Source organism: Bombyx mandarina, chromosome 22 (assembly GCF_030267445.1).
Source record: "Bombyx mandarina strain Sakado chromosome 22, ASM3026744v2".
Taxonomy (NCBI): Eukaryota; Metazoa; Arthropoda; class Insecta; order Lepidoptera; family Bombycidae; genus Bombyx; species Bombyx mandarina.
In genome coordinates, this window is record NC_143228.1 from 4,923,016 (window position 1) to 4,948,616 (window position 25,601).

Sequence of the window (25,601 nt, forward strand, 5' to 3'; positions counted from 1 at the left end):
GCTATTTATTGTATAGCTTTGCTTCACTGCAGCAAGTTAAATGGCAAATTAAAGTCTCAATATTTCATTTACATGAAATTCCATGATTCCACCTGAACAGATTAAATAATTTGGAAACATTTTACTCTGATAGTGTATACGCATGTACCACCACTCTGCCTATTTCTTTTTTCTAACTGGCTGCTGGTGAGTGTCTTAAATTGTACTACAAGAACTACGGTAAGCAGCGGCTTCGTTTTGCCCCTAGCATTGCTGCAGTCCATGGGCGACGGTAACCACTCACCATCAGGTGGTACGAACAACTGGTGGTAGGACCTCTTGTTAGTCCGCATGGGTAGGTACCACCACCCTGCCTATTTCTGCCGTGAAGCAGTAATGCGTTTCGGTTTGAAGGGTGGGGTAGCCGTTGTAACTATACTCAGAACTTATGACTCATATCGTTGTAGACGTCTATGGGCTCCAGTAACCACTTAATACCAGGTGTGTTCGTTCACCTATCTAAGCAACAAAAAAAATAATTACTTTACTACGATAAGCAACGCATTGTGTATTTATGATTTTATTTATTTCAATATGTGCAAGATTGTATGTGTAATTTCAAAACATTAACATACATACTATGTGCCAAGATAAAAATGTCGTATAGCTTTAGTGCAGATTTATTATTTTTAGGCTTTAGTATAGATAGATACCTTGATCAAAATTAATTAACAAAAAAAAATGTTTAGTGTGTTTCGTAAATCACCCATAACATATTATTAAAAAAAAAATTAAAACGTGTTTGATTTACGGTAACTGAAATTAAAAACGATATTTAATTAATTTCTGTGTAAATAAATCAACTTTTACGGTTTAATCTTGCATTTTTATTGTCATTATATGACTTCTAATGTTTCGAGTATTTTACAGTTTTCGTAGTAGCGGATGACTAAAAGTGTTATTCGACATTTGAATATTTTGCTAACTACCGCCTAATTTTCTTTAAAAATATTTAGAGAATTTCATGTTACTCTTAGCATATAACGAATTAATAGTACGACTTGAGGTCTGGCAGTTTGTACGACTTTGGTTTTCATTATCGTCTTAAGACGATCCTAGGTGTTAGATAACTTCTCTATTAAAAGTAGCTGACGAAATAAAATGCGATCTAAGAGTCGTAAAAACCGAAGAAAGTAGGTAGTAATTTCTATGTCATCATCATCATCAGTCTATAGCAGTCCAATGCTGGACATAGGAAATTTGGCTTGAACTTTACTAAAGGAATTTCTACAAATAAAACAGCACATAAGAAACACGGAGAGTTTATATTTTCAGATATAATGCCATGACAGGTCCAAAACAAAGCTCACCTCGGTGAGTGATTAGAAACAATACATATTTTATAAAATTCTATACAAATAGTTAACAAGTAAACAGAGCCTAACAACTACATGCATAAGTAGCCGCTCCACATTCTTGAGGACCAAATAAACAAGTCAGTTTTAAAAGGATTCAACAATGATTTAATTGGATCTACCATCACTGGATTTTTGTTGAATCTCGATCGTTATTATCCAACCGAGTCCTCAAACTGTACTTCCAGATAGATTCCTTTCCTGCTCTGTTTATGTGAGAAATACAGGAGGAAGCGTGAATCTAGGCAGGTATACTTAAGTATTGAAGTAAGAGCATTTCAGCGAAAAACCAGTCATAAACTAGACATCTAATTTACGTGCAACTACTTAGAATAATTATTGCATTTTTCAAAAAATTTCAACATTTTTAAGTAAAATCTACGTATTTTTAAATACTTCGTAAATTTAGATACGCTATAGATATAAGGGACACGTTCACATTAATTACCGTGCGTTGTTGGAATAGCCCATTAGGCTATCAACGATTAGGTAGGGGAAAAAATATATTCAGTAGAATTATTGGAATTGAGTTTTTGAAAAAAAAATTATGGCAATGAATGGAAAAACATTATATTCAGTGCGGTGAGCGTTTGACGAAGTGATTTTTATAGTGATTAATAACATCGCTTTTTTAGAAAATTTAAACTTAAAATAAAGATTAAGTGATAAAGGTACATCTAAATTTTCTTATAAGACATTAAATTTAGGATCTAAATTATAGAGCTAATTTTATATTATGAATGACGTGTACTTATATAGAAGTCTTTATAAGGGATCACAGCTTGGAAAACTCTAGTTTCATACATCGACCAGGGAGATTTTAACTAGAGCTGATAAACGACATTTATGTGAAATTTGCTACGACTAAGTAAACATTACAATTTATTAAGTTTCGTAAACTATTAAAATGGCTACGCTAACCGAAATTTTAATTTCACTAAATTCGTGATCATGGTCACGTTGAAACTTTCAAACATAAACTATTTTTAACCACTTATACTAACCTACTAATAACTACTAAGCACAAACTTCATAAGCTATATTTAAATTGCTTGAAATAATTTAAAACATTGTGAATCTCTACAGATAAGGCTGGATATATTCTTTGAAAATGAGTTACAGTAACTCCTTTGGCCCATAGTTCTAACTATTTCATGAACTCTTTACGTAGTCTAACGTGAACTGAAACCAGCTATTGGCTGAGATCTTGAGAAAGTATTTATATCAAATTTAATTTAATCAACAACACAATTTAAAGTATAGAACAAAAACTGAGAAAATCAAATTATTCGATGTGATCTTAGAAATAGGCTAAGAAGATTCACTTACAATCATCAAGTCTTAAATACTATTAAAGTTTTGTAAACTTAAAATCGGGACTAGTTTTTTGGATTTTCCAAAAGAAACAAGTTCTTGAATCGATTTGACTAATTTCATAAAACCGAAGCAGAAATTACAAACAGTAAATGAAACATAAAAATTGTTTTACAATTCTGATAAAACGGGTCCTTATGATTAATTATATATTAAGGAGCTACATCTAGAAGATCACATTGCAGAGGCTTGATATCTAAGTGTATTCTATTAGAGATAATACATTAAACATTAAAAACGAAGTTCAAAGACAAAATTTAATGCCATAAAGATATTATTATTAAATGAAATATCCAAACCATTGTAAGTGCTACAATATCAGTAACCAAAGAAATTTAAATCAACAAATTCCTTAACACGAGACCAGCTCACGAACAAAACTTATTCAACAAGTTAACACTAATGAGGTAAAAATAATTCTAGAATTCAAAAAAACATTAGACGCTTCCAATAACTTACTCAACCATATGTTCTGCAAGAATGATAAAGGAACACAGTATAGTCTCGGTAGAATATTCCTCACTTATCTATGGATACATAAACTTACCTTGTTCTTCGACAGGGGTATGTTCTTCATCTGAAGAGTCAAATCTTTCGATCAATGAACTTTGCTTTGATAAGGACTGCAAAAAGATTGTATATACTCGATAATTAGCCATTCTATACGCTTTTACTATACTCAGAAGAATAATATACCTTATTTGAGCGACGTCTTGGAGGTGATATCTTGTTCCACAAAGCTTCTAGTTGATCGAAATGTTGCGATTGAGCAATTGCTGCTTCCTCGGGACCAAGACTCACCTATTAATTAATTAAAATATAGTTAATTTTATAGTGTACGTCTTCTACAAATTTAAATTGTATGTTCCTACCTGTGAACCCAAATCCTTATTCTTGGCCTCCTGTATTTTGGATATTTCTTCCATAGAGGCAGATACTGAGAATCTGGGGATCATGAAGTAAAATATAATGTTGCATAAAATAAATTACTAAAAATGTACATTACATTTAGTGCAACAAGACTGCAGGCATCATGATAAATAATTTATTGGTACCTTCTTTTTAATCGTTCATCTACTTGAGCCATCATAGCCGCAGAAGTGAGATGTCCGTATTTCTTCTGCCACGTGTACGTATCAAGTGATACCTCCTTTTTCAGTAGCCTTCTCATAGGTCTTTTTGGTGCCAACGGACGTAATTCTGTCATTGTTAGTTTGAAAAAGGATTAGGGATAGCTTATAGTAGATAGTAGGGATAGTTTGAAAAAGTAATAATAAACGTATTCTATTGACTAACGTAATTCATCATTCATTCGACGTAAAGCAATGTTTTAGAAAATAATAGCAAGTTAATGTTTTATAATATATAACTCACCATCCACGTCTTTGGTTGGCGCTGTATATGTTGGTATTTTAACGTAAGTTGCCGGTGTATTGTGCAAACATATAATTGGTAGACAACCTGATCAAAAATAATCGACCGTTATTTTTTCGTAACGAAGTTTCTTCAACAAATAACAATAGCCATTAAAACTTAAACAACACATTACTTATCGTATAAGAATAACAGAACGGAGAACGTAAGATATCTTACTGATAGTAGAATTTGATCCTTAATATATAATTTTACAGGATATCATTTTCGATGAAGTATTAGTAATAGCTGTTCCCCAAATAAAAAACAACAGATTTGTAAGCCCAAATAAGTTTTCCTCAGATTTATGGAAAAAATCAGGCCCTCTTGGAGCTCAGGGCTTAACAAACTATTGAATATCATCTTCAAAACCATATCAGTACTAAACTTATGGCGCCAAATTGTACTTTTTTATAAAAAGAAAAGAGATGTCACACAGTTCGGAAATATGTAATGAGTACTTTTCTATCGAGTTAATTAGAGGTGTACCTACTTGCTAAAAACGTTAGTCTTTAAAATATTTATATAAATAATTTCAAAATTAACATTACAGCATGATAGCTAAATTTTTTATTTTTAGTGATACAAATCCTTCATTTCTATCAATATTTTTTACCTCTATCCAAAAGATGAACTACAACTCTCGCACAGTCGCTTGTTATTTGGAATCCGAGTAAAGGGACATGCAATGAAAATGATGTCAAAGCAAGGCCTCTTTTAGTTTCCCATATTATAAGAGTCTTGTCTTCAGCGCCTAAAATGAAGTTTGTGTTAATTAAAAAAAAACTTAACTTTACACTACATTTACGCAGCTTTAGAAAACTTACAGGATACCGCAATCGTACCGTCGCCGGTTACTTTGACGCAAGTCACTTTCCCAAGATGTCCAGATAACAAATGCAGATCAGAACCAGTATTTATGTCCCACACAATAAGGTTGCAGTCCCAGGAGCCGGATACAACTTGAGTTTTGTTCGTTATTGATACTGCTACGCACGTAACTATGTCTGAGTGGCCGACTAATACCTAAAGCATTATTATTAGGTCACATATTTTCACTTTGATGCATGTAAGTAGGAGATGCATGGAAATGGTAGAGCAAGGTAGACGGGGAAAGAGGTCGACCGAATTAATGGAGTGTGTGAATGAGAGAACGATATGAGAGAGAGAGAGGAGTGAGTGTTGAGTTGACGGCTAATAGAAGAGAACGGAATAGAAAAATTCGCTGCGCCGACTCCACTCAGTGGGATAAGGTGGAGGCAAAGAAGAAGAAGGTATTTTCACTTTGATACCGGGATGAGCCTACTTTCTTAAATCTATTGGAAATTAAAGAAATGAAGCACTACCAGTATATTCCGCTTAGTTTTCAAATATTAAATCAACGAAAATTGTATCAATCTATTTTTTTATTTTTATTTTAATTCTTCAAATTTGACTCCCTGCCATATGTTTCATGAAACGTTAAAGTTACGTTATATAATAGTGGATGTGCCTGATCTACCTGCGACAATTTCCCTCCATCCAATTTCCAAACTTTCAGTGACATATCCATCGATCCAGTGACGACGTGTTGTGAGTCCGCGGTCAAAGCGAAACAGGTGATTCGTTCGGCGTGCGATACTGAACGTCTGTTGTCTTCTGAATTATCACCTCCAGCCAGAGACCAGATCCGCACTGAGTTATCGCCGTCCGATAGAACCTGCGATAAAGTTAAATTGCTTACCTATAACTTACGCTTAGATCGGAAACTATAGACTTAAAATATTTATTAAGTTCACTGTTATGTTCCTAGTTTATAATTCAACGTTTAAAATTTTGTTTCACCTTCGTTCTGATAACGACGGATTAATACATAAGAAACCTTTCGTATTCTGCATTTTAATAATAATATTGTATGACCTAAAACTCTTTAAATATTAAATCCTAAAGACGTCTAAATATTAAATCTGAACAGTAATTGCATAAATACTTACAGCATACTTCATATTTAAAGTGACGTCAATACTAGCTGACGGTCCGGTTGCAGAATGTAGAACTATACCAGAGTCGACGAGCCAGACGTGGACATTACGAGCCCTGTCACTTGACATTGCACGGCGCCCGTCCGACATCATCAGCAGGGTTTGAATTGCTGAGCTATGACCCTAAATGATGAATAAGAATATAAACATTGGTTTCCTTGACTCATTTTACTGCTCTATGCAAACAAGTCATCATTCTCCTGCCCTTCTCCCAGTCACCTGGGATCAGCGTAACATGTTTTATCCTTCTATACTCTTCTATCATATACCATTTCTTCGATCACTCCCTTCTTATCCTTATCGTCTTTTACGCAATCCATCCATTTCTTCTTAGGTTTATCTCTTCCTCTATATCCTTCCACATTCATAGTTAACATTCTCTTACCAACCTGATTTTCATTTCGTCTCATCACATGTCCGTACCATCCCAAATGCGCACTTCTCAGCTTCTCTGTCACAGGTGCCACTTTCAGACTTCCTCTAACATATTCATTCGTATTCTATCCATTCTCGTTACTCACACATCTATCGCAACATTCGCATCTCTACTGCATGCCATCGCCTTTCATAATTTCTCTATGCAAACAAGTACTAACCTTATATGTCAGTGAAGGAGAATTATCCGCAAGCTGCCAAACGACCACAGTTCGGTCTTCAGATCCACTCAGTACCAATAGATTGTTTGGTGAAAAGGTGACACAAGTTATATGACCAATATGGCCATTCAGTGTTGCTTGTAATCTGTGTGTTGAGAGTTGCCAGACTCTAACAAGGCCACGAGCACATCCACTGGCGCCAAGCTGTCCGTCTCGGGATACTTCAAGGCAGCTTATTGGTATCAAGTCGCTTTGCTCAGCCTGGTCACATATGGAATTTTGTTTATCTATATATTAATACGTGAAGCAGAAATTTTGTACCCCTTTTTACGGAAATTGCGCGGACGGAGTAGTATAAAATTTCTCACACTTATAGAGAATATAGAGAAGAAAAGCATTCTGCACGCTAACATTTTTTTTATGCATAAAAAGTTGTTTAAATCAATAAACAAAACATTACACACACTACCATGTATTTGACACACACACGCATATCTATATATTTAAAGTCTGTGGTCAAATTGAGAACAGATTATTATGATTAAATGTAGAATGTCTTTGACAATAGAACCAGATAATAATTTCCAAACTTATAATTTCAATTAATTATAGTCGAATTTCGACTACAGAGGGACCACTAATAAGACTAAAGACATAAAAAAATATTCTACGTTGAGCTGTAAATAATATTTAAACTTACCTGAAGCAAAGTAATATTTGTGGTGGATTTAGTTTGACGTCTCTTCATTTGTTTTGTTGGTCTGAAATTAGTCAGGTTGTCTTCGGTATGAAATGAGTATATCGTAACTCTGTTTCCACCTAGAAAAAACGCCGTAAGTATTTATCTTTAAAAGATTATTGATAAATGAACGTGGAGCACTTAGAAAATAATTAATTCCACAAAGACTTTGCGTACACATATTTTAATTAAATCTGTCTTCGTAAACACAATTTCAAAAGTTCAGAACATCAGAGTTCATCTTAGACGCGTTATATTTTATAGATTCCTTATAAAGTTTTTGTTTGTTGATGAAAGGGCTTTATTTCTTTTATTAAAAAAATGTAGATAGTTTCGGTTTGTATTTAAATTCTTTTATTTCATAACTTAATGTTTGAACTTAAATTAGCCTTCACAATTTTGTTTTTGTCAAAAAAGCGACGAGCTTCCGTTTCAAGTGTTCGCAAGTCTTCACTAATATTCGTGGAAATTGGCAATTTCAGGGACGTAACAAAGAAGTTATCACCTTGTGAAGAAACGTCACGAGATTTCACTGAAATATTTCTTATACAAGCGTATTTAATGGGCAATATTGAGTCACATATTATCTGACGACTTTCCTAATATTAAGCCATAGTTAATGGACACTGGGACCGCGTAAGCTACCCATTTAAGGCATTAAATTTAAGTCTCACTTAAGTTAGAATTACGGTGAAAATAGTTAGAACAGGGGTTGGAGTTTGGAAACTGTTTTGGCGACTACTTGCGCTACGTCGTCCAAAGGTAGTCGATGCCGGAATCCCACCACTTCAGTGGCTGTGAAGAAGATACGGCGGAGCATACGCTCGTATACTGCCCTACTTTCGTTAAGTAGACTGCAAAGATAAGACCGGACCTGTCGCTCCCGACCATCGTGACTACGATGCTCGGCAGCGACGAGTCCTGGCAGATAATGCTCGACTTCTGCGAGTCCACTATTTCGCAGAAAGTGCCAGTGGAATGGTAGAGGGAGAGCTCTTCTTTCCTCTCGGTGGCATACCGCTGCTGAGCCAGGCTCGTTCGTCCAGCTCCGACCACTATGAGGAGGCAGTTTATTCCCGGTGATGGTCACGGTTCGGCCTGAGGGAGTCGAGGATGTGCCATATGCTATCGCTCTAGCGAGTTGATACCAAGTGGATGGGCGGTGGTTACGGTCCGTGATGCGGTCCACGTTGCCATCGTCGCCTCTTTTATTGCCGGACGTACTGTGAAAGAGCAACCTGGTAGGCGATCGTGTTTCGACTTGAGAGGCTGGTTCTGAATTCTAAATATCTCGTCGGTAAGGGGTTCTCGGGGTGTCGCCGCGGGCTAGGTTGTAGTGCTAACCGTGAGAATCCCGTTCTTCTAGCCGGGTTCCGACTCCGGGCGGAGATTAAGTGTGGGGGGAAAGAGTGTAGGGAAGACAGTTGGTGGGTAGAGTCCTAAAAACATATTTGGCCCACGGTCCGTCTCCAACATCTACAGACTGTCAAGACCCACATTCACCGCACCACATTCACTCTATCTATTGACTTGGGCGACACGGAATAGACTACGAACTTCATCTGCACATAAGTAGCAATATTTCAAAAACAAACACTAAATGAACATATTTAACACATGCGTATCTAGTCGATTCGTGGAAGTAGGAGTATAAAATATATAAAATATATTTGTAATACGTCACAGCAAAAAATATAGAATTCACAGTTTTATGTTATTTTACAGTCCGTAAAACTTGAGAGAAAAAGTCGATCCTGTAAATATAAATGCTATGGGTACGTACTTTACGTTGGAGTTATTTACGGTGGAATTCGTTCGTGGCTTTACTCCTGAGTACCAACGAGTTATCGAAGCACGGATAATTCAAGAGCGGCTTTTGTTATTAAGAAAAGTTTTGAATTCTTTAAATAACAATTTTGTAGGCCAAATGGTGGTTATGATAAGTTATATAACTATTTTATCATTCGGGTTCACAAATAATTAGTGTTAACAAAAATACAAGCTGTTGAATAAAATTATGGTATTTATGTTTTTTTTTGTTGCCCTTGTAGGCAGACGAGCATATTGCTCACCTTTTTTTTATTGCTTAGATGGGTGGACTAGCTCATAGACCACCTGGTGTTAAGTGGCTACTGGCGTCCATAGACATCTACAACGTAAATGCGCCACCCACCTTGAGACATAAGTTCTAAGGTCTTAGTATAGTTACAATGGCTGCCCCACCCTTCAAACCGAAACGCATTACTGCTTCACGGCAGAAATAGGCAGGGTGGTGGTACCTACCCGTGCGGACTCTCAAGAGGTCCTACCACCTAATGGTGAGTGGTTACCGTCGCCCATAGACTGCAGCAATTCTAGGGGCGAAGCCAAGCCGCTGCGTAGTTCTTGTAGTGCAATTTAAGAGACTCACCAGCAGCCAATAAGAAATGGTCTCGATCGGCAACAGCTAGTGCTGCTAAGTCGTGTGCCACAGCCAATGTCCGGAGCAGTTGGGCGCTGTGTAAGCTATATAAATATATGCGTTGGTCGGCGCACCCGACCGCTACCCGGGACGAGTCATGAGCAACACAGAAGCACTTTACCTGTGAAACAAATGTACCTTTTCAACCTTTATTAGCGCAATCATCCTATTCTATCCGTTGCTTAATTGTTTTTCACAAATTAAAACGCTTCCTTTAATATCCTCAAGCTGCAATTTACTCCTTTAATTTAACGAGGGGCGAAAGGATGTTTGGTTTAAGAGATATTTTTGCAAATTTACAGAAGAACCATTTAATATGTAAAATTTTGAAAAAAAAATCATAAGAGATAAACTTCTTCAGATATTTGAATGGGTAAACTTAATTCAAATTCAATTTAAAACATCAAATATATAAAAATGAATTTCTGTTCGTTAGTCTCGCTAAAACTCGAGAGCGGCTGGACCGATTTGGCTAATTTTGGCCTTTAATTATATTTGTGGAAGTCCAGAAAAGGTTTAAGAGGTAGATAAATATGAAAATGCTCGGAGTTAAATAAAAATAAACAATTTTGTTTTCCCGTTGATGTGTCTCCTGTCGAACGGATTCCTTTTGTTTGTTTTAAGTTTATTTTATACAAAAGATTAGGTCTTTTATTTATCGATTGAGATACTACGAAGTCTGCCGGGTCAGCTAGTTATTTATACAAATACCAAATAAAATGGACCTTCAATTAAAAAGAAAAGTGTCGCGTATTAAGCGAAATGCCGTTTAAACCAAATCGCCTTTCATCCCTCTATAGTATATATTTTATACGAGAAACGAAGCGCAAGATATCATATTAATAAAAAGATTATAGTGCAGAAGTCAGTTCATTAACCACTTGTCTTAGCCTATAATTAGTACTGAAGAAAGCTACTGTAAAAGTATTAGCTGATAAACGACGTGGTGCAAATTATGTACCAATACTTATGTTACTGGAAAATAATGACATATCCTACTCAGTTCTGAAAACTTTTTAGTTAGAGCATTAAACTATTGCACTGCCGATTGCACATATAATTGAGGTGACATCAGTCTTGTACTTATTGTCAATTTGCATTTTTTTTAATTTAATGATCATTTTCTTGGTGTAACTAAATAAATAAAATTCTTTAACACACGTACATACTGCCTTTTTGTAAATATTTCATATAAATATTTCATGGAAGAGTTATTGATTTTTTTATTTGACTTTATATTGATTCGCCTGGTTTTGAACTGACTGTATTGTGAGATCTGTTAATTAAAACACGACAGAGATATTATTGTGTTTTTCTTTCAAAGATTACAATTTCGGAAGTTCAACAATATACTATGTAGTATTACAGGACCGTCATCTGGCTTCATAATATTAAAATCAAGTGGATATTGAGACAAAACGAAAAACTGAACTGTTTTTCATCCATTTAGATTTGGACTCTTTTTTTCACAGTCCAGCAATGTTAGAGAACTGTTCCAAGAATACTTCACTCCCTCGAGGGCGCTTATTTGAAATCGATCGTAATTTATTTCTCGTATAAACGGCAAAGTGGATGTTTTAATCAATTTCGTAATTCTCGATCCAGTTTCAACAAAAGTGGGCCAGTCACTTTTCACGTTCGCCTTTTTATCGTCTCTCTATTTACTTTACTTGAGTGTCACCATGTATATAGTATGTATTTAAATATGCAAATGTGGGTGTGGTTCTAAATAAATGTTAATAGTAAGTAGAAGTAATAGCGTTTCGGCTTGAAGGGTGGGGCAGCCGTTGCAACTATACTTGAGACCTTAGAACTTATATCTCAAGGTGTGTGGCGCATTTACGTTGTAGATGTATGTGGGCTCCAGTAACCACTTAACACTAGGTGGGCTGTGAGCTCGTCCATCCATCTAAGCTATAAAAAAAAAAACTCGTATTATTATGAAACTTAGAAATTTTGTGCATTTCTGACTAACAATAGATTAAGGGCCGCTTGCACGAGGAAACAAAAATGTAGATAGTGGAGATTCTGGAGTCGATATCATTGAGTTAAAACATCGGATTTATATCAATGAACTAATTACACGTAATTTATATTTTTTTAAAGACGACCAGACGAGCCGTTTTTTTTTGTTGGTCTAGAATCTAGATGGTCAGGCAAACTCCCTCGGTGCTAATTAGTTTCCGAAGCCCATACACAACTTAGTGCGAAACACATACGGCGCTCGCCCCCCCCCCCTCCCCACCACCCTCCTGTCATTCGCCCCCTAGTAGTTTTGCTCACTTGTTTTGTTAAATACTTCTTCGGTGGAAAACCATAGCTACAATACGCTCAGACGAAATATTCAGAAAAATAATGAGTAAAGAATTTGATAGTTGCGTAATATATTGCTTATTCGTATTAAAAATTATTGATTTTTTTGTTGGTGTACGTGGCAGATTCGTAAGGACTATAATTGTGGCGGTACATATGATGAAGAAAGATGAGGAAATTATCTCGAGGAATTCTTCAGCGGAACATACGATGCAAAAGACAGATTGTACTAAAGCGAGATCAGTTTATAGACAAACCCAGTGGTTCTTTGCCTGTATTTAATATATTATAAAAACATCACCAATAACCACCGAAAAATAACATACGAATTAATTAACTAATGCGCAAGCATTTTACTGCCATTGCTGTTTTAATTACATTTATACTTTTAATTCGAATAAGTTGAATTGCGTGGCACTCCATCTCCTCGTATGTGTATCGTTAAGAATGACCAACAGGTTCATTAGAGAATAGACAGCAGCGTCAATATTACAAAAACGTATTGCGATCACCAGCTCGCATTCGCTGGCGGTAGAGCGGAAAATATTCCTGGCGGCGATACGCCAGGGTTTTCACACATAAGATTAATATTACAACAAAAATATAACACAATTCTGTGAAACGTTAATGTTGCGAAGCACTGTCTTTATTTTTACACTAGCGACCCGCCCTCGCTTCGCTTCGGAAACATTAAAACACACATGAAACACACATTAGTTTCGGAGCCTATTCGAAACAAACAAACAAACAAATCTTTCCTCTTTATAATATTAGTATAGATAGTTAGCCATTGGATACCACCGGTCTCATTATTTATTTGCAGGCATGCGTTCTGAATAGACATGTGTAAGTAATGCGAGTGATATTACTCCGGTAATATTACTCTACGATGTAATGCAACATCACACATTACGCTAAGGAAACAAACATCACACTATCACCCACAGAACACTATTACTTCTAGCGAAGCTATCACCCAACATGTTTCTTTCTTTGTCGTGTAATGTTGCTTGATACACGAACGGAACCGAGCGAGCGAGACAGACAGACCGATCTACGCAAAATAAATGAGCAAGCGTCTGAATTTTAATATATGTATTTGTGTTTATATTTTTCATGGGCCAGCCGGTAGCTCCCCGCAAGTAGTTACTTAATTTTTTATTCGCAACTTTTGTAAAATCGCTAGTCGCTCGTAATTGTTTAGTAATATTTCATATTAATTTTTGTGTTTGAATTACTTAAGCACTTGTTTGAAGATAGTTTTATTATTTGTTTTAATGCGTGTTTAATAAGTGAAAGAAAGAATGGCGTCTAAATGAAAGTACAGTCCTCTTTGGATGCACTTCGAGGATATCGCGCCGAAACAATGCGTCTACTGCTCTCGTATATTAACATTATCGTCGAGCTCAATTTGCATTCTAAGTCGCCATATGAAATACGTTCATCCCACAATAAATTATATTAAGTAAAAAATAAAATTATTATAATTAAATAAGTCAAGTAATATAACAGTGTATTACAATACAAAGTATGAACACATCACTTAAGTAATGATTCGGGTGTATAGGTACAATGTATTCGTCACAGTATCTATTGAACGCACCGAGTAATGTTAAGAGTGATGTGTAATGTTTTCGAGTAATATCACCTGTCTGTAAAAGTGATGTCATATCACATTACATTGAGAAGTGATGTTTTGCGCAAGTCTAGTTCTGAATTAAATGGCACGACAGCGGTTATACAATTGAGATTTCGACCTCATGTTTCAAGATAATGTCTTAATGTCTGTAGGATCTAGTAACCGCCTAACATCAGGTGAGTCGTAAGTTTGTTCCCTAGTTGGAACGAAGTTCCTTATGACTTATGGGACGACGGGAGGGTTACCTTAACCGGGGAAAAACGTCCGTAACGTAAGATTTTTATTAGTAATGCACACAGTGTACGACTTAACTTTATAATAACGTACAAAAAATAACGTATTTTTTTATCATTCATTGACCGCGATCTCGGAGCGTTCGTTTGCGCAATATACTAACTCTTATGCAAACAACCGTGAATGAAGTGTACCACAATAAGTTCGCACGTTACCGAATGACCGTGGGTTGCTGCGAAACCTTCAGTTTTATTTTCTTTATACCTCGAATAGAACTTAAAATTAATAATTTTATAATAAAGAACGTCGTTCCTATCCGGTGTCCCAACGACACCACACATCTTTTTGAAAAAAAAACATTCAGACCTGTTTTTCTAGAAATTACAATATTGAACTTACATTCTACAATACTTAGGTTCAAATAGGGGCTATTAATGACGTACCTTGGCTTTGTGCCTTTTCAAAGGATGTAAATAAGTCCCCGTTATGAACGTCCTAAGATGCAGTTCGTTGTCCCCTTGCAGTGTGAGTAGGAAGACATTGTCGTCGGTGACATCGAAGATATGAATAGGCACTCCAGCAGTGACAGTTGATAGCAAGGTAAAATTCTCTACATTCCAAGTGCAGACAGTGCCGTCTTGGGATCCGGTTATAAATATATTACCATCTTGAATAACTTTCACAGATGTCACTGATCCTCTGTGGTGATCTAGTTTTGTTACCTGTTTAACCATAAATACAAGAAAATTCATATAGTAAAATCGGTACGTGTTAAACATCAATATAGAGACATCCTTTAAATTAATGAAGAGTAAAGCATTTAGAAATATAACTAGATTAGAATATTGACTTTATCTATATATTGATACGTGAAGCAAAAACTTTGTACCCCTTCTTACGAAAATTGCGCGGACGGAGGAGTATGAAATTTCTCACACTTATAGAGAATATAGAGAAGGAGTGCAGAATGTTAATTTAATCTTAAAATTATGCATAAAAATACATTAAAACAATAAAGAAAACATTACACACACTACCATGTATTTGACACATACACACATACACTTTGTTTATTGTCGAACTTTTGTTATTGCTTAAAGTCTGTACTCAAATTGGGAATAAGTTAATATTGTTTATTTTTCTGGGCGAAATCTGCCACTATAAAAATATAATAGTCTTTGACAATGGAACTAGAGTAATGTTCAAACTTATAAGTTCAATTAATTATAGTCGAATTTCGACTACTGCGGGACCACTAACTAGTCTGTAAATTTGAGAGCTAAATGCTTAATCTGTATAACTCATTGTTATGTTTGCAATTTGTCTTCGAAAACTAAAAATTTAATACTTGCCAAGGCACCGTCCACTAGAGATGTGATTATAACAGCGGAATCATCTCCACCGCTGATCACCAGCGAACGATTCACAATCGCTGCGACGCACAGTACAGGTGCGATGTGCTCTCTGTTTATAAACATAAAGACCACAATCGCATAACAATATTGAACGAAGCAAACGAAAATAAATCAAAGATGATTTGTAACTCACAATATTTTGGTTTTAACTGCTAAAGTGTGTAAGTCCCAGACGATGACGCTTGTATCTTCAGAGCCTGTGAGTAGATATTGTGATTCTCTGGTCACACACATACAGAGAATTCTGCCCGAATGTCCTGGCAACAAATATAACGAAACCAAGTTTTTAAAAGTTTTTTATTATTATTGTGTAGACGGGCAACGGGTTGATGATCCATCTGGTGTTGTATCGTGTCGTTTCTGGGATCCTAATTGGGGTCCTAATTGTTTAGTAATTAAGAGTGGTACAATTTCTGTGGGTTTGATTTTTACATTATTTTTACATTTTTACATAATATTTTTTTATTAATGTCTTTGCAGGCAGACGAGCATACGGCCCACCTGACGGTAAGCGGTTACCGTAGCTCATGGTCGTCAGGAATGCCACGGGCAGAACCAAGCCATTGCCTACCAGCCGCTACCTACGATACTATTCATTCATCGTGGAAGACGGGAACATATTTTAACTACGTATTTCATTAGGAAAATTCGTACCTGCCTGCGGGATTTGAGCACCGGCTTGATCGCATCGCTCTATACGAGGATACCCGGCATGTTATCCTTAATTCTGGATTTGTTTCTTAAAATTTGTGGGCTACGGTAAATACTTTTCACTTCTTTTGGGATTGAACATTTATTGCAACTTATATGCGCTAGAACGTAAATGTAACTACTCGAATGATTCTTTATTACTACACTTCAAATATATAAATGTTATCGCATTTTCTCTTTAGGAAAAAAAAAACTGCTTCAATTATAATTTCAACACTAAAATTTGATGGATGTTAAAATAGCTATGTACTAAACAGAAATAGAAAATATTATTTGTCTATTTAGATCTGCCTATCATAATAGATTCACTTCCTTTAACTTATTTAGATAGTATGTAGTCAGAAGCTTACACCCGTATCTTTAGTCGTTTACACGAGCTTAACTCGACTCGACTCAACCTCCAACGCGCGTTTTGGTATGATTAGTCGTAAAAATAAACTCCACTCAAACGCCCTTGGAAAATTTTCCTAACCGGAGTGAAGTAAGGAACTGTCAAGTCAAGGTACGTCGCGACGTACCTTGAACGTTCCTCAAGGCTTGTTTTCTATCAATATCCAAATAGTATGTGGACCGCAAATGGAAATATATGATATAGTTGTGCAATGGCCTGGATCTGTGCATGATTCCCGCATACTTTGATAATTTAAGTTTGATAATATTTATTAATAAAGTAAATAGTTCGAGGTTAGACATTTGAAACTCTTTATTTTATTTACCTACATAAGAGACATATTTTGCTACTAACTGATAAATAAAGTCAATGCGATTATAAGTTTTATTTATATAATAATAAACTGGTGGTTGTAGAAAAGCACTTCACAACACGATGCAACCAAAATCACACAAAAGCGGCGAATAAAAATACAAAACCGGATCCGAAATCTAAAATAATAATAGGTTAGAAAATAAATAATACACTTTCAGATTTACCGCACACACATATTTACGAATAACTCAGCAACCAAAACATCAAACAAGTTCATCTAGTGTCAAACAGACAGCGGCAGCTTGACTTTGACATTAAACAATGACCATAGACTACATAACTCTATGGGTTTGATGCTAGCTTGATTAAATTTTCATCATTATTACCTCACTCGAGGACAGTTGAGGAATATTGTAATGGTCGACTAAAAATACCAAACTCGAGTAAGTTTGGAGGTAATTCTCGAGCATCATCGGATGAGTTAAGAGTGGAGGACTATTTTACGAAACGTCTAAAGATACGGGCATTAGACCCTGTTCTAATAAGGCTTAGTATTAGTGAGTATTATTGTTCGTTAAGGTATACAAAAATATATTAGTTTGCCAAATGTTCGTCCAACCTTTCCAACGATTTGTCTTCCAGAACACATGCTCTCTGAATACCGAAGTTGGATCGGAACAAACTCTCTAAGTTCGCACACAACAAAACTTAAATAAATTATGATAATTAACAAAACTTAAATACTTAAAAATAAATTATGACGTTTTATGGTGCTACGATTTATTTAAGGTAAAATTTCATTAACGTCGACAATGTTCATCCATTTATAAAGATAATAGGCGCTTTGAGATCGAGGCGTGGTGTAACAAAAGATCCAGGATAAAGGCAAACGTTGACTAGGCCGTGTAATAAAATTAATTATATCATTTTCGCGGGAGTCGAGACTAGAGGCTTTCCTTGCAGTGAGTTTTTGAATAATCTAATAAAGAAAGAAGAAGAATACACCAATCGAATATTTTGTCTTCATTCTTAAGAACGATGTATAAATAGCTTTATACGAAAACTACTATCTGAAAATGAAGATTGGCATATCAGTGATTTCTAAAATGATAGTAGGTACTAAAAATTCGATTAAGAATGTTTTGGCATGTAATGGCATAGTTTAAATTCAGCCCATGTACCACATTTACGAGCTCTGCGTATCTGTAAGATGCGATCGAATTATTTTTATTGTATAGAAACGTGAACGGGCTCATGGCCCACATGGTTTTAAGTGACTATTGAAGGCTAGAGAAATCACAACGTGATTGTCGCCATCCACCTAGAGAAAAGTTCCAATTGGTTTGTTTAACAATTGTTCCATACTTCGAAGCGGAATGAATACATGTGTGCTTAGTGCGAGTTTTTTAACGTTCTCGATAGCGTAAAAGTTAACTCAAATTTGTATGGAGTGCCTACGTTTGCCGCTAGGGCTGAAAACGTTAAAAAAACCCGCACGAAGCACAATGGCTGCTTCGCGGCAGATATAAGTAGGAAAATGGTACCTACTCGCTGGGACTTACAATACAAGGATACACAATACCATTACACAAGTTATTACGCAAATTTTATCAAAAAAAAATCGAGTTTCATTTTTATTAAATGGAATTATTGCTTCATCGTAGTAAGAATTGTAGTCGTTGTACACAATAATACAATATGCTGGGTTTGTAATTTCTTAGGAAAAAAATTTACTCGCATGCATGATTTGAACCCCCGCATGGTCGTATTTCTTGATACAAGCACACTTTTGACATTGTGAGCTCTCAAAATACTTTAAATTAGAAAAACGAAAACCATTTTATGTTTAAATTATTAAGTAAACATTAATTCCAGTTTGCTTTAGTATTTTAATCCAGTACCGGATTCCGGAACGGGGAATTTCCTTGAATAATTAATCAAATCTAAAAGGAGAAAGAGTGACATAAAAAGATAATTGAGAAAGATTTAATCTCAAAGAGGCAGACACGATATTTCCATTACCAATAAATTTGTGTTCCGCCGAAAGAGGGACTGGGCGATAAATGGAATATATCTGTATATATATTTTAGATACTTATATTTTATTCGATATTTTTATCGAAGCTTTAAGTAAGGGTAGAGACGGCCGACTTACTAAACCAAATTTGTCAGAGGAGTTTCCATTATTCTGTTTTATTTCTACTGTAAAATAGTCATATGTTTTCGGAACAGTTCTTACAAAATACTAGTTAGTGTTTCTATACTAATATTATAAAGAGGAAAGATTTGTTTGTTTGTTTCAAATAGGCTCCGAAACTACTGGACCGATTTGAAAAATTCTTTTTCCATTAGAAGCCGACATTGTCCCTGATGAACATAGGCTACTTTTTTTAAATTTTATTTTTTTGGTTTCATGTGTGTTTTAATGTTTCCGAAGCGAAGCGAGGGCGGGTCGCTAGTTTATTATATTTACCTACAACTACAATTGGTTATTTAGCATCAGTACAACCACGGCAGTTGCAACAAAGTTTACCAAAGTATTTGTTTAATAAGTTTGAGTTTTGAGGCTGGGGGTAAGCCCGCAAGGAGTTCCGGAGAGTAATTAGTTAATGTTATGACATGTTGAGGGTTCGTGAGACCTTTTTGTGTTAATTTTGCGTTGACCCAGCTGAGTGTGAGCAAGGAATGTTCTTCTGAGGCCCAAAACCAAAGTTTATGGTTGGTTAATGTTGGTAATAAATTAGTTGTTTTATTTTATTAGTAAGATTAAATCTTTGAATTTCTGTGTGATTTTAAAGATCATTCGAGTATCCGTACAGTACTTTAATTAATATGTATATTTATATTCATAGGTAGGGAGCGAAGTAAGTGAGCTCTTACCCGTACTACTATTCTTGAGTTCCAGATCTGCATCGATCACTATCGACCTGAACTAATCACTCACGATTATGGTAGAGTATGAAAATCACTGTATCAGTTACATAGCACACATAGAGAATTTAACTAGACGCTTCAATTACTAATATCCTAAGCGCAGAAAAAAAAACACTTACCTTTGAAAGTGTGCACCTTTGAATTTGACATGATGTGCCAAAGTTGAGGATCTCCAGCCGACGGTGCGAGTACCAGATGCTGTCCCGAGGGAGCCAGCTGGAGGAGTCTTGTTCCAGCACCAGGGTTCGAACCCCCCACTGATACGACACGGACTGTCGATGCTATAGGAGGGTGAAGCCTGAGGGAATGGAACGTGAGTATGAATCAGACAAAAAAGCGTAAGTAACAACAAAAAGAAAAAGTATCTGCCGGTTAGTACTATTAAAAATGTACTGACCAAGGTCTTGGATGAACCGCGAATTGAGCCATTTTGGGTCGGAAAAGCATGTGTAGATTATTTTATTTATCTATCGGTAGCCAATGTGCGTTTTTTCATGCGCCTCTGTTGGACAGTGCCTTACAAGTAATTAAAAGACTCATTATATTGTTATTTGACAATGCCTTACAAGTGATAACTAGAAGGTATATCATATTAAACTAAAAATGAGTCTATTGAAAAAAATCTAACAAAAGATATATCACTTTTCGCTGTTTTCACAATTTTTATTGCACAGTATTTTTTTAAATTATACAATAGAGGTAATGTTCCACACGAATATTATGTTCATTGCTTTAGTGTTATTAAGTACAAAACATTAATCTTGTGTATATTTCCATCTTTTTACAATAAAATAAACCATCTGTAATGATGTTATCTATTTCTAACTAAAGAAAGACTAAACAGTTACAATTTTCCAGTCTGTTTGTGAACCGACTTTTTTAAACAGCCATTGTTCAGTTTTTGTCATCAATTCTTTTTTCTGGAAATAATTAGTTTTATTTCTTCAAAATGTGAATAATAAATTAAAAGTTATTGAAAATTATTCATAGCCTTGAAGTGATTACAACCGCATTTCGATCATTTGAAGAATTACTATTTGTATTTACGTTAGAACGTTAGATGCACGTTAGGCTATTAAATAATTATTAAAAAAAATATCTACATTTTAGTTTAGCGTTCATTGCGTACATGTTCCAATTGAGGCCGTCAGCGCAAAAGTGGCCTAAGCTTAACATAGTTAGTATGGAGATAATGAGGTTCGAATTTACCTTTACAATACTTCGTAGGCAAAAAAATACGCGCTAAAATAATGTTTAGAAAGGTATCTGTTTTCTATGGATGAAACTAGGGATAAGCTGACATTGCATCAAAATTTATTATGTTTTAAATAAATTGCAATACCTAAGCACGAATATGAATTGTGGGTTAGGCCACTTTTGCGCTGACGGTCTCAATTAGAACAAATATAGAGTAATTTACAGTTTCTATAGCTATGTACATCCAACACGATAAATAATACACTAAAATTACTATCATAGTCATCATAAATGTATATGTCATCATAAATAGTATAAATTACCCTTATGTTCAATACGGTAGTACTAGAATTTGCTATAGTTATTCATGAGAACGACAACTATTTAAAATAAGGTGATCATCCAACAAACATTATTAACAGCTTGAACAAAAAAAAAAGGTAACTTTTACTCTTTTAAATTTTAAAGAGATTGCTGAATAATCTGTAATAATAATCTGCGAGCAAAATAATCAGTAAATTACGGAAAAATGAATTCCACAGTAGAGATGTTCTCAGAGATAAAAGCAAACTATAGTTCAAATAAAGAGGTGTGGCTAGAGCGGAGAACCTTTTGGGTTCGTTTCTAATTGAATAAAATAGATTAGCGGAATTGATCTTTTACCAATGGTTTTCGTGTTCATTACCACGTGCTCCGACTTAATTGATCGCTTTACCTTTTACTTTAGGCCACCCCACTTAATGCCATACTGTATTCCCACGTACGCCCGCTCCCCCTACATTTCTTTTCTCACGAGGAATGTAATTATGAGAACAAATGGTAGAGGTTAATGTATTTTACGACCGATCTCTAACTGCTGTAATAATTCTATTGACCCGTTTACCTTTGTTCTCGGCATTTTTAAGGTCGACGTTATTTACTTGCGGTTGATTGAATATGAGAAGTTGATTATGCTGGTATTCAATTAAGCAGGACCGTGATCCGATTTAGATAATTCGTTTTGGAAAATAGGTTTTGTTGTTTAATGAATTTACCGTAACAATAATAAAGAAAATGTAAACTTTATTGTTTACTTATTTTAGTATTAAAATATCAATTCTTATATAAATTTGAAACGCTTCCAAACCAAATAAAGATTATGGAGATTACAGATAAATATTAATTTAATTAAATAATGTTTTTGAATGAAAGGTCTTTGAATATAAAATTTAGTTTACAGTAAAAATACATATTTTTAATTCAACATTATATTTTCTGTATAATACAATCAACATATCGGTGGCCATTCGTCGTTGCTAACATTACTGATTTTGTTATATAATGAGAATGAATATTGCATATGAATTTTTATTAGTTTTGAACGTAGAAAACTTATTCGAATCGAATTTAAATTACACAATGACTTGTCAGATGAAATTTGATTTGATTGATATTTGAGGTTTGCTACTACGGTTGCAAGGGTAGGCATTTATGCGGTACGCCAGTCATGCGTTCCAGTTTGAATAGTGGATATACTATGCAATTGAGTCAACTTCAGATCTCAAAGTAGGAGTTATTAACATTGTAATTTTTATCGTGTCCGCTTACCACTGAACTAATTGCTGTGAAGCAATTACAACCGAAATAAAAAAAAACTCATATTTTCTATACGTATTTACGTAATTAATATTCTGCACATAATTTTATTAACAGTAACGTTAATTACCAGCCGTTTAGAGGGACGAGTAGAGGCTTATCGTATCCATCGCACCAAGCCATCGCAGCTGTCACGAGTGTGGCGAGCACACCGCGTCGAGCCACTGCCGGCCGCAACCAAGCTATTATCTGAACCAATGAACACGACCAGTCAATAGGGTAATTGTGCTTATATCATACATTCTATGTTGCTTCGGATTTCGCTGAAAATTCCGTTAGGATTTTCTTATAAAATCATTGGGATTGTACTTTTTTTTAAAATGCTTAGATGGGTGGACGAGTGAGCTCGTGATATTGTCCACCTGATGGTTGTCTGGAAGAGATCGCTCTTAGCGATAAGACCGCCAATTGTACTTTTTGTGTTTAATGTATAGCACTGTTTATTTGTTTTTTGGTGTACAATAAAGAATACTCTCTCTCTCTCTCTCTCTTTCTCTCTCTCTATAACTGTTAGTCAATGATTAGTTTTATAACTCCATCCTGTCTAATTAGGCAATTTGGTAATTGTGCAAGGCGTTATTTCTAGACTATTATGATTTCGACCTGGCCATTCTCGTTGGGATATAACTAGTCAGGTCATAAGTATTGTCACACAGTAAAAACTTTTCTTTTAGAATGCTGGCCACAAAAAAGTTTATTAAATTCGAATTGCGAATTGTTCATGAAAATAAAAATGTATACTTTTAGAATTTTACTTATTTTTAAATATGGAGTGGACGCTTAAAGAAGACCATGTTGCAGTTATTGCGTTGCATCGTTGCGGTTACGCGCCAATTCAAATTTTTAACATACTGAAAAATTTGATTATAACCAAAAGACTCGTTTATCGTACCATCAAACGATACAATGAAGACTCTAGTGTAGATGACAGGTCAAGAAGTGGTCGCCCTCGGTCTGTTAGGACTCCAGCAGTGATAAAAGCTGTGAAGGCGCGAATTCAAAGAAATCCCAAACGTAAGCAGAAACTGTTGGCCCTTCAGATGGGGTTAAGCAGAACCACGGTGAAAAGGGTGTTAAATGAAGACTTAGGGCTTCGGGCATATCGAAGAAAAACAGGACATCGTTTGAATGCTCGTCTAATGGACCTGAGACTGAAGAGATGCCGCGCTTTGTTGAAGCGGTACGCGGGAAAAAAATATCGGGAAATTCTTTTTTGGATGAAAAATTTTTTACCGTAGAAGAGAGCTACAACAAACAAAATTATAAGGTGTACGCACACAGTAGTGAAGAAGCGAGCAACCGTATTCCGCGTGTTCAACGAGGTCATTTTCCATCCTCGCTCATGGTATGGTTGGGAGTTTCTTATTGGGGCTTAACAGAGGTACATTTTTGTGAGAAAGGTGTAAAAAAGAATGCAGTTGTGTATCAAAATACAGTCCTGACAAACCTTGTGGAACCTGTTTCTCATATCATGTTCAATAACAGGCACTGGGTATTCCAACAAGATTCGGCGCCAGCTCATAGAGCGAAGAGCACACAAGACTGGCTGGCGGCGCATGAAATCGACTTCATCCGGCACGAAGACTGGCCCTCCTCCAGTCCAGATTTGAATCCGTTAGATTACAAGATATGGCAACACTTGGAGGAAAAGGCGTGCTCAAAGCCTCATCCCAATTTGGAGTCACTCAAGACATCCTTGATTAAGGCAGCCGCCGATATTGACATGGTCCGCGTTCGTGCTGCGATAGACGACTGGCCGCGCAGATTGAAGGCCTGTATTCAAAATCACGGAGGTCATTTTGAATAAACTTTAGTGTCATAAGAATCTATGTTTTGTTAAGTTCATTTTGGTATATGAATGGTTACATAATGAATAAACTTGTTTCAATTATTTTACATTAAACATGTGACAGAATTTATGACCTGACTAGGTATGTATATAGGCTCTTTATCACGTGTCCCGTGTTCCGTAACCGCAGAGTAACAAAGGTTTATTTCGATAGTGAACAAAATTCAGACCCTATTATAGAATAATTACGGTCACAAATTAACTATTACGATAATAGATATATAATTTTAGATATACTTCTCATTTGATTCCCTTTCATATTCACATACCTGCGCTCCCAACTGCATAGGATCCCGTGTTAATATGTCACTTGACTTCTTCACTGCTCCGTAGACGAGTTCCACGTCTCTGTCCAGTATGTAACAACGCACGTGCTCGAGTATGCAGCGTAAATACGATATTGTCACCGTTTGGACCTGTTCCAAACGGACATAAACATAAATGGGTGTTTGCTAAAATTTGGTCTGCTAATTTTTTTTAATTGCTCAAAGTTGAAACGACACATTGGTTCTTGGCAGCTTGAGATATGACATAGAAGCCTGAATTGTATTGTTTATTGTTTATTACTGTTACCTGGAAAGCGTGACTGCTGAGCCACTATAAGCAGCTTAGAAAGGTAAACTAAAATCCTGACTGATTTTCTCGTATGATACTATTACCGGGAGAAAAACTATGTTTATATCCAAACTGTTGAAAATCTTTCACAAAGATACACCGACCGGGAATAAAACCCAAACGCCGTACTTTAGTACTCCGAATAATTAACCACTTGGTTAGTTGGATGGTCCTTTTATAAAACCATACTTACAATAATTTACCCATCGAGTCAATACTGGTGGTAGAACCTCTTGAGAGTCTGCGCGGGTAGGTACCACCACCCCGCTTATTTCTGCCGTGAAGCAGTAATGCGTTTCGGTTTGAAGGGTAGAGCAGCCGCTGTAACTATACTTGAGACCTTAGAGCTTATATC

At 35.7% G+C, this 25,601-nt stretch overlaps 1 protein-coding gene across 2 annotated transcripts in view; it reads right to left on the reverse strand.

Moving 5' to 3' along the window:
• Positions 1-1,285: 1,285 nt before the first annotated feature.
• Positions 1,286-25,601, reverse strand: part of LOC114240297 (protein qui-1) — a 103,812-nt gene continuing 79,496 nt past the window's right edge. The window contains exons 13-31 of one of the 2 annotated variants that reach the window (XM_089737120.1): positions 24,901-25,047; positions 22,853-22,971; positions 20,070-20,248; positions 15,733-15,856; positions 15,537-15,648; positions 14,628-14,906; positions 9,948-10,119; positions 7,499-7,617; positions 6,799-7,059; positions 6,155-6,325; positions 5,683-5,880; positions 5,009-5,207; positions 4,798-4,935; positions 4,143-4,229; positions 3,824-3,968; positions 3,641-3,713; positions 3,465-3,569; positions 3,316-3,391; positions 1,286-3,240 (exon numbers count right to left, since the gene is read on the reverse strand). In XM_089737120.1, coding sequence (XP_089593246.1) covers positions 3,224-3,240; positions 3,316-3,391; positions 3,465-3,569; positions 3,641-3,713; positions 3,824-3,968; positions 4,143-4,229; positions 4,798-4,935; positions 5,009-5,207; positions 5,683-5,880; positions 6,155-6,325; positions 6,799-7,059; positions 7,499-7,617; positions 9,948-10,119; positions 14,628-14,906; positions 15,537-15,648; positions 15,733-15,856; positions 20,070-20,248; positions 22,853-22,971; positions 24,901-25,047 — 2,721 coding nt within the window. In that variant the 3' untranslated portion in view covers positions 1,286-3,223. The other variant, XM_089737119.1, reaches the window with a different exon arrangement.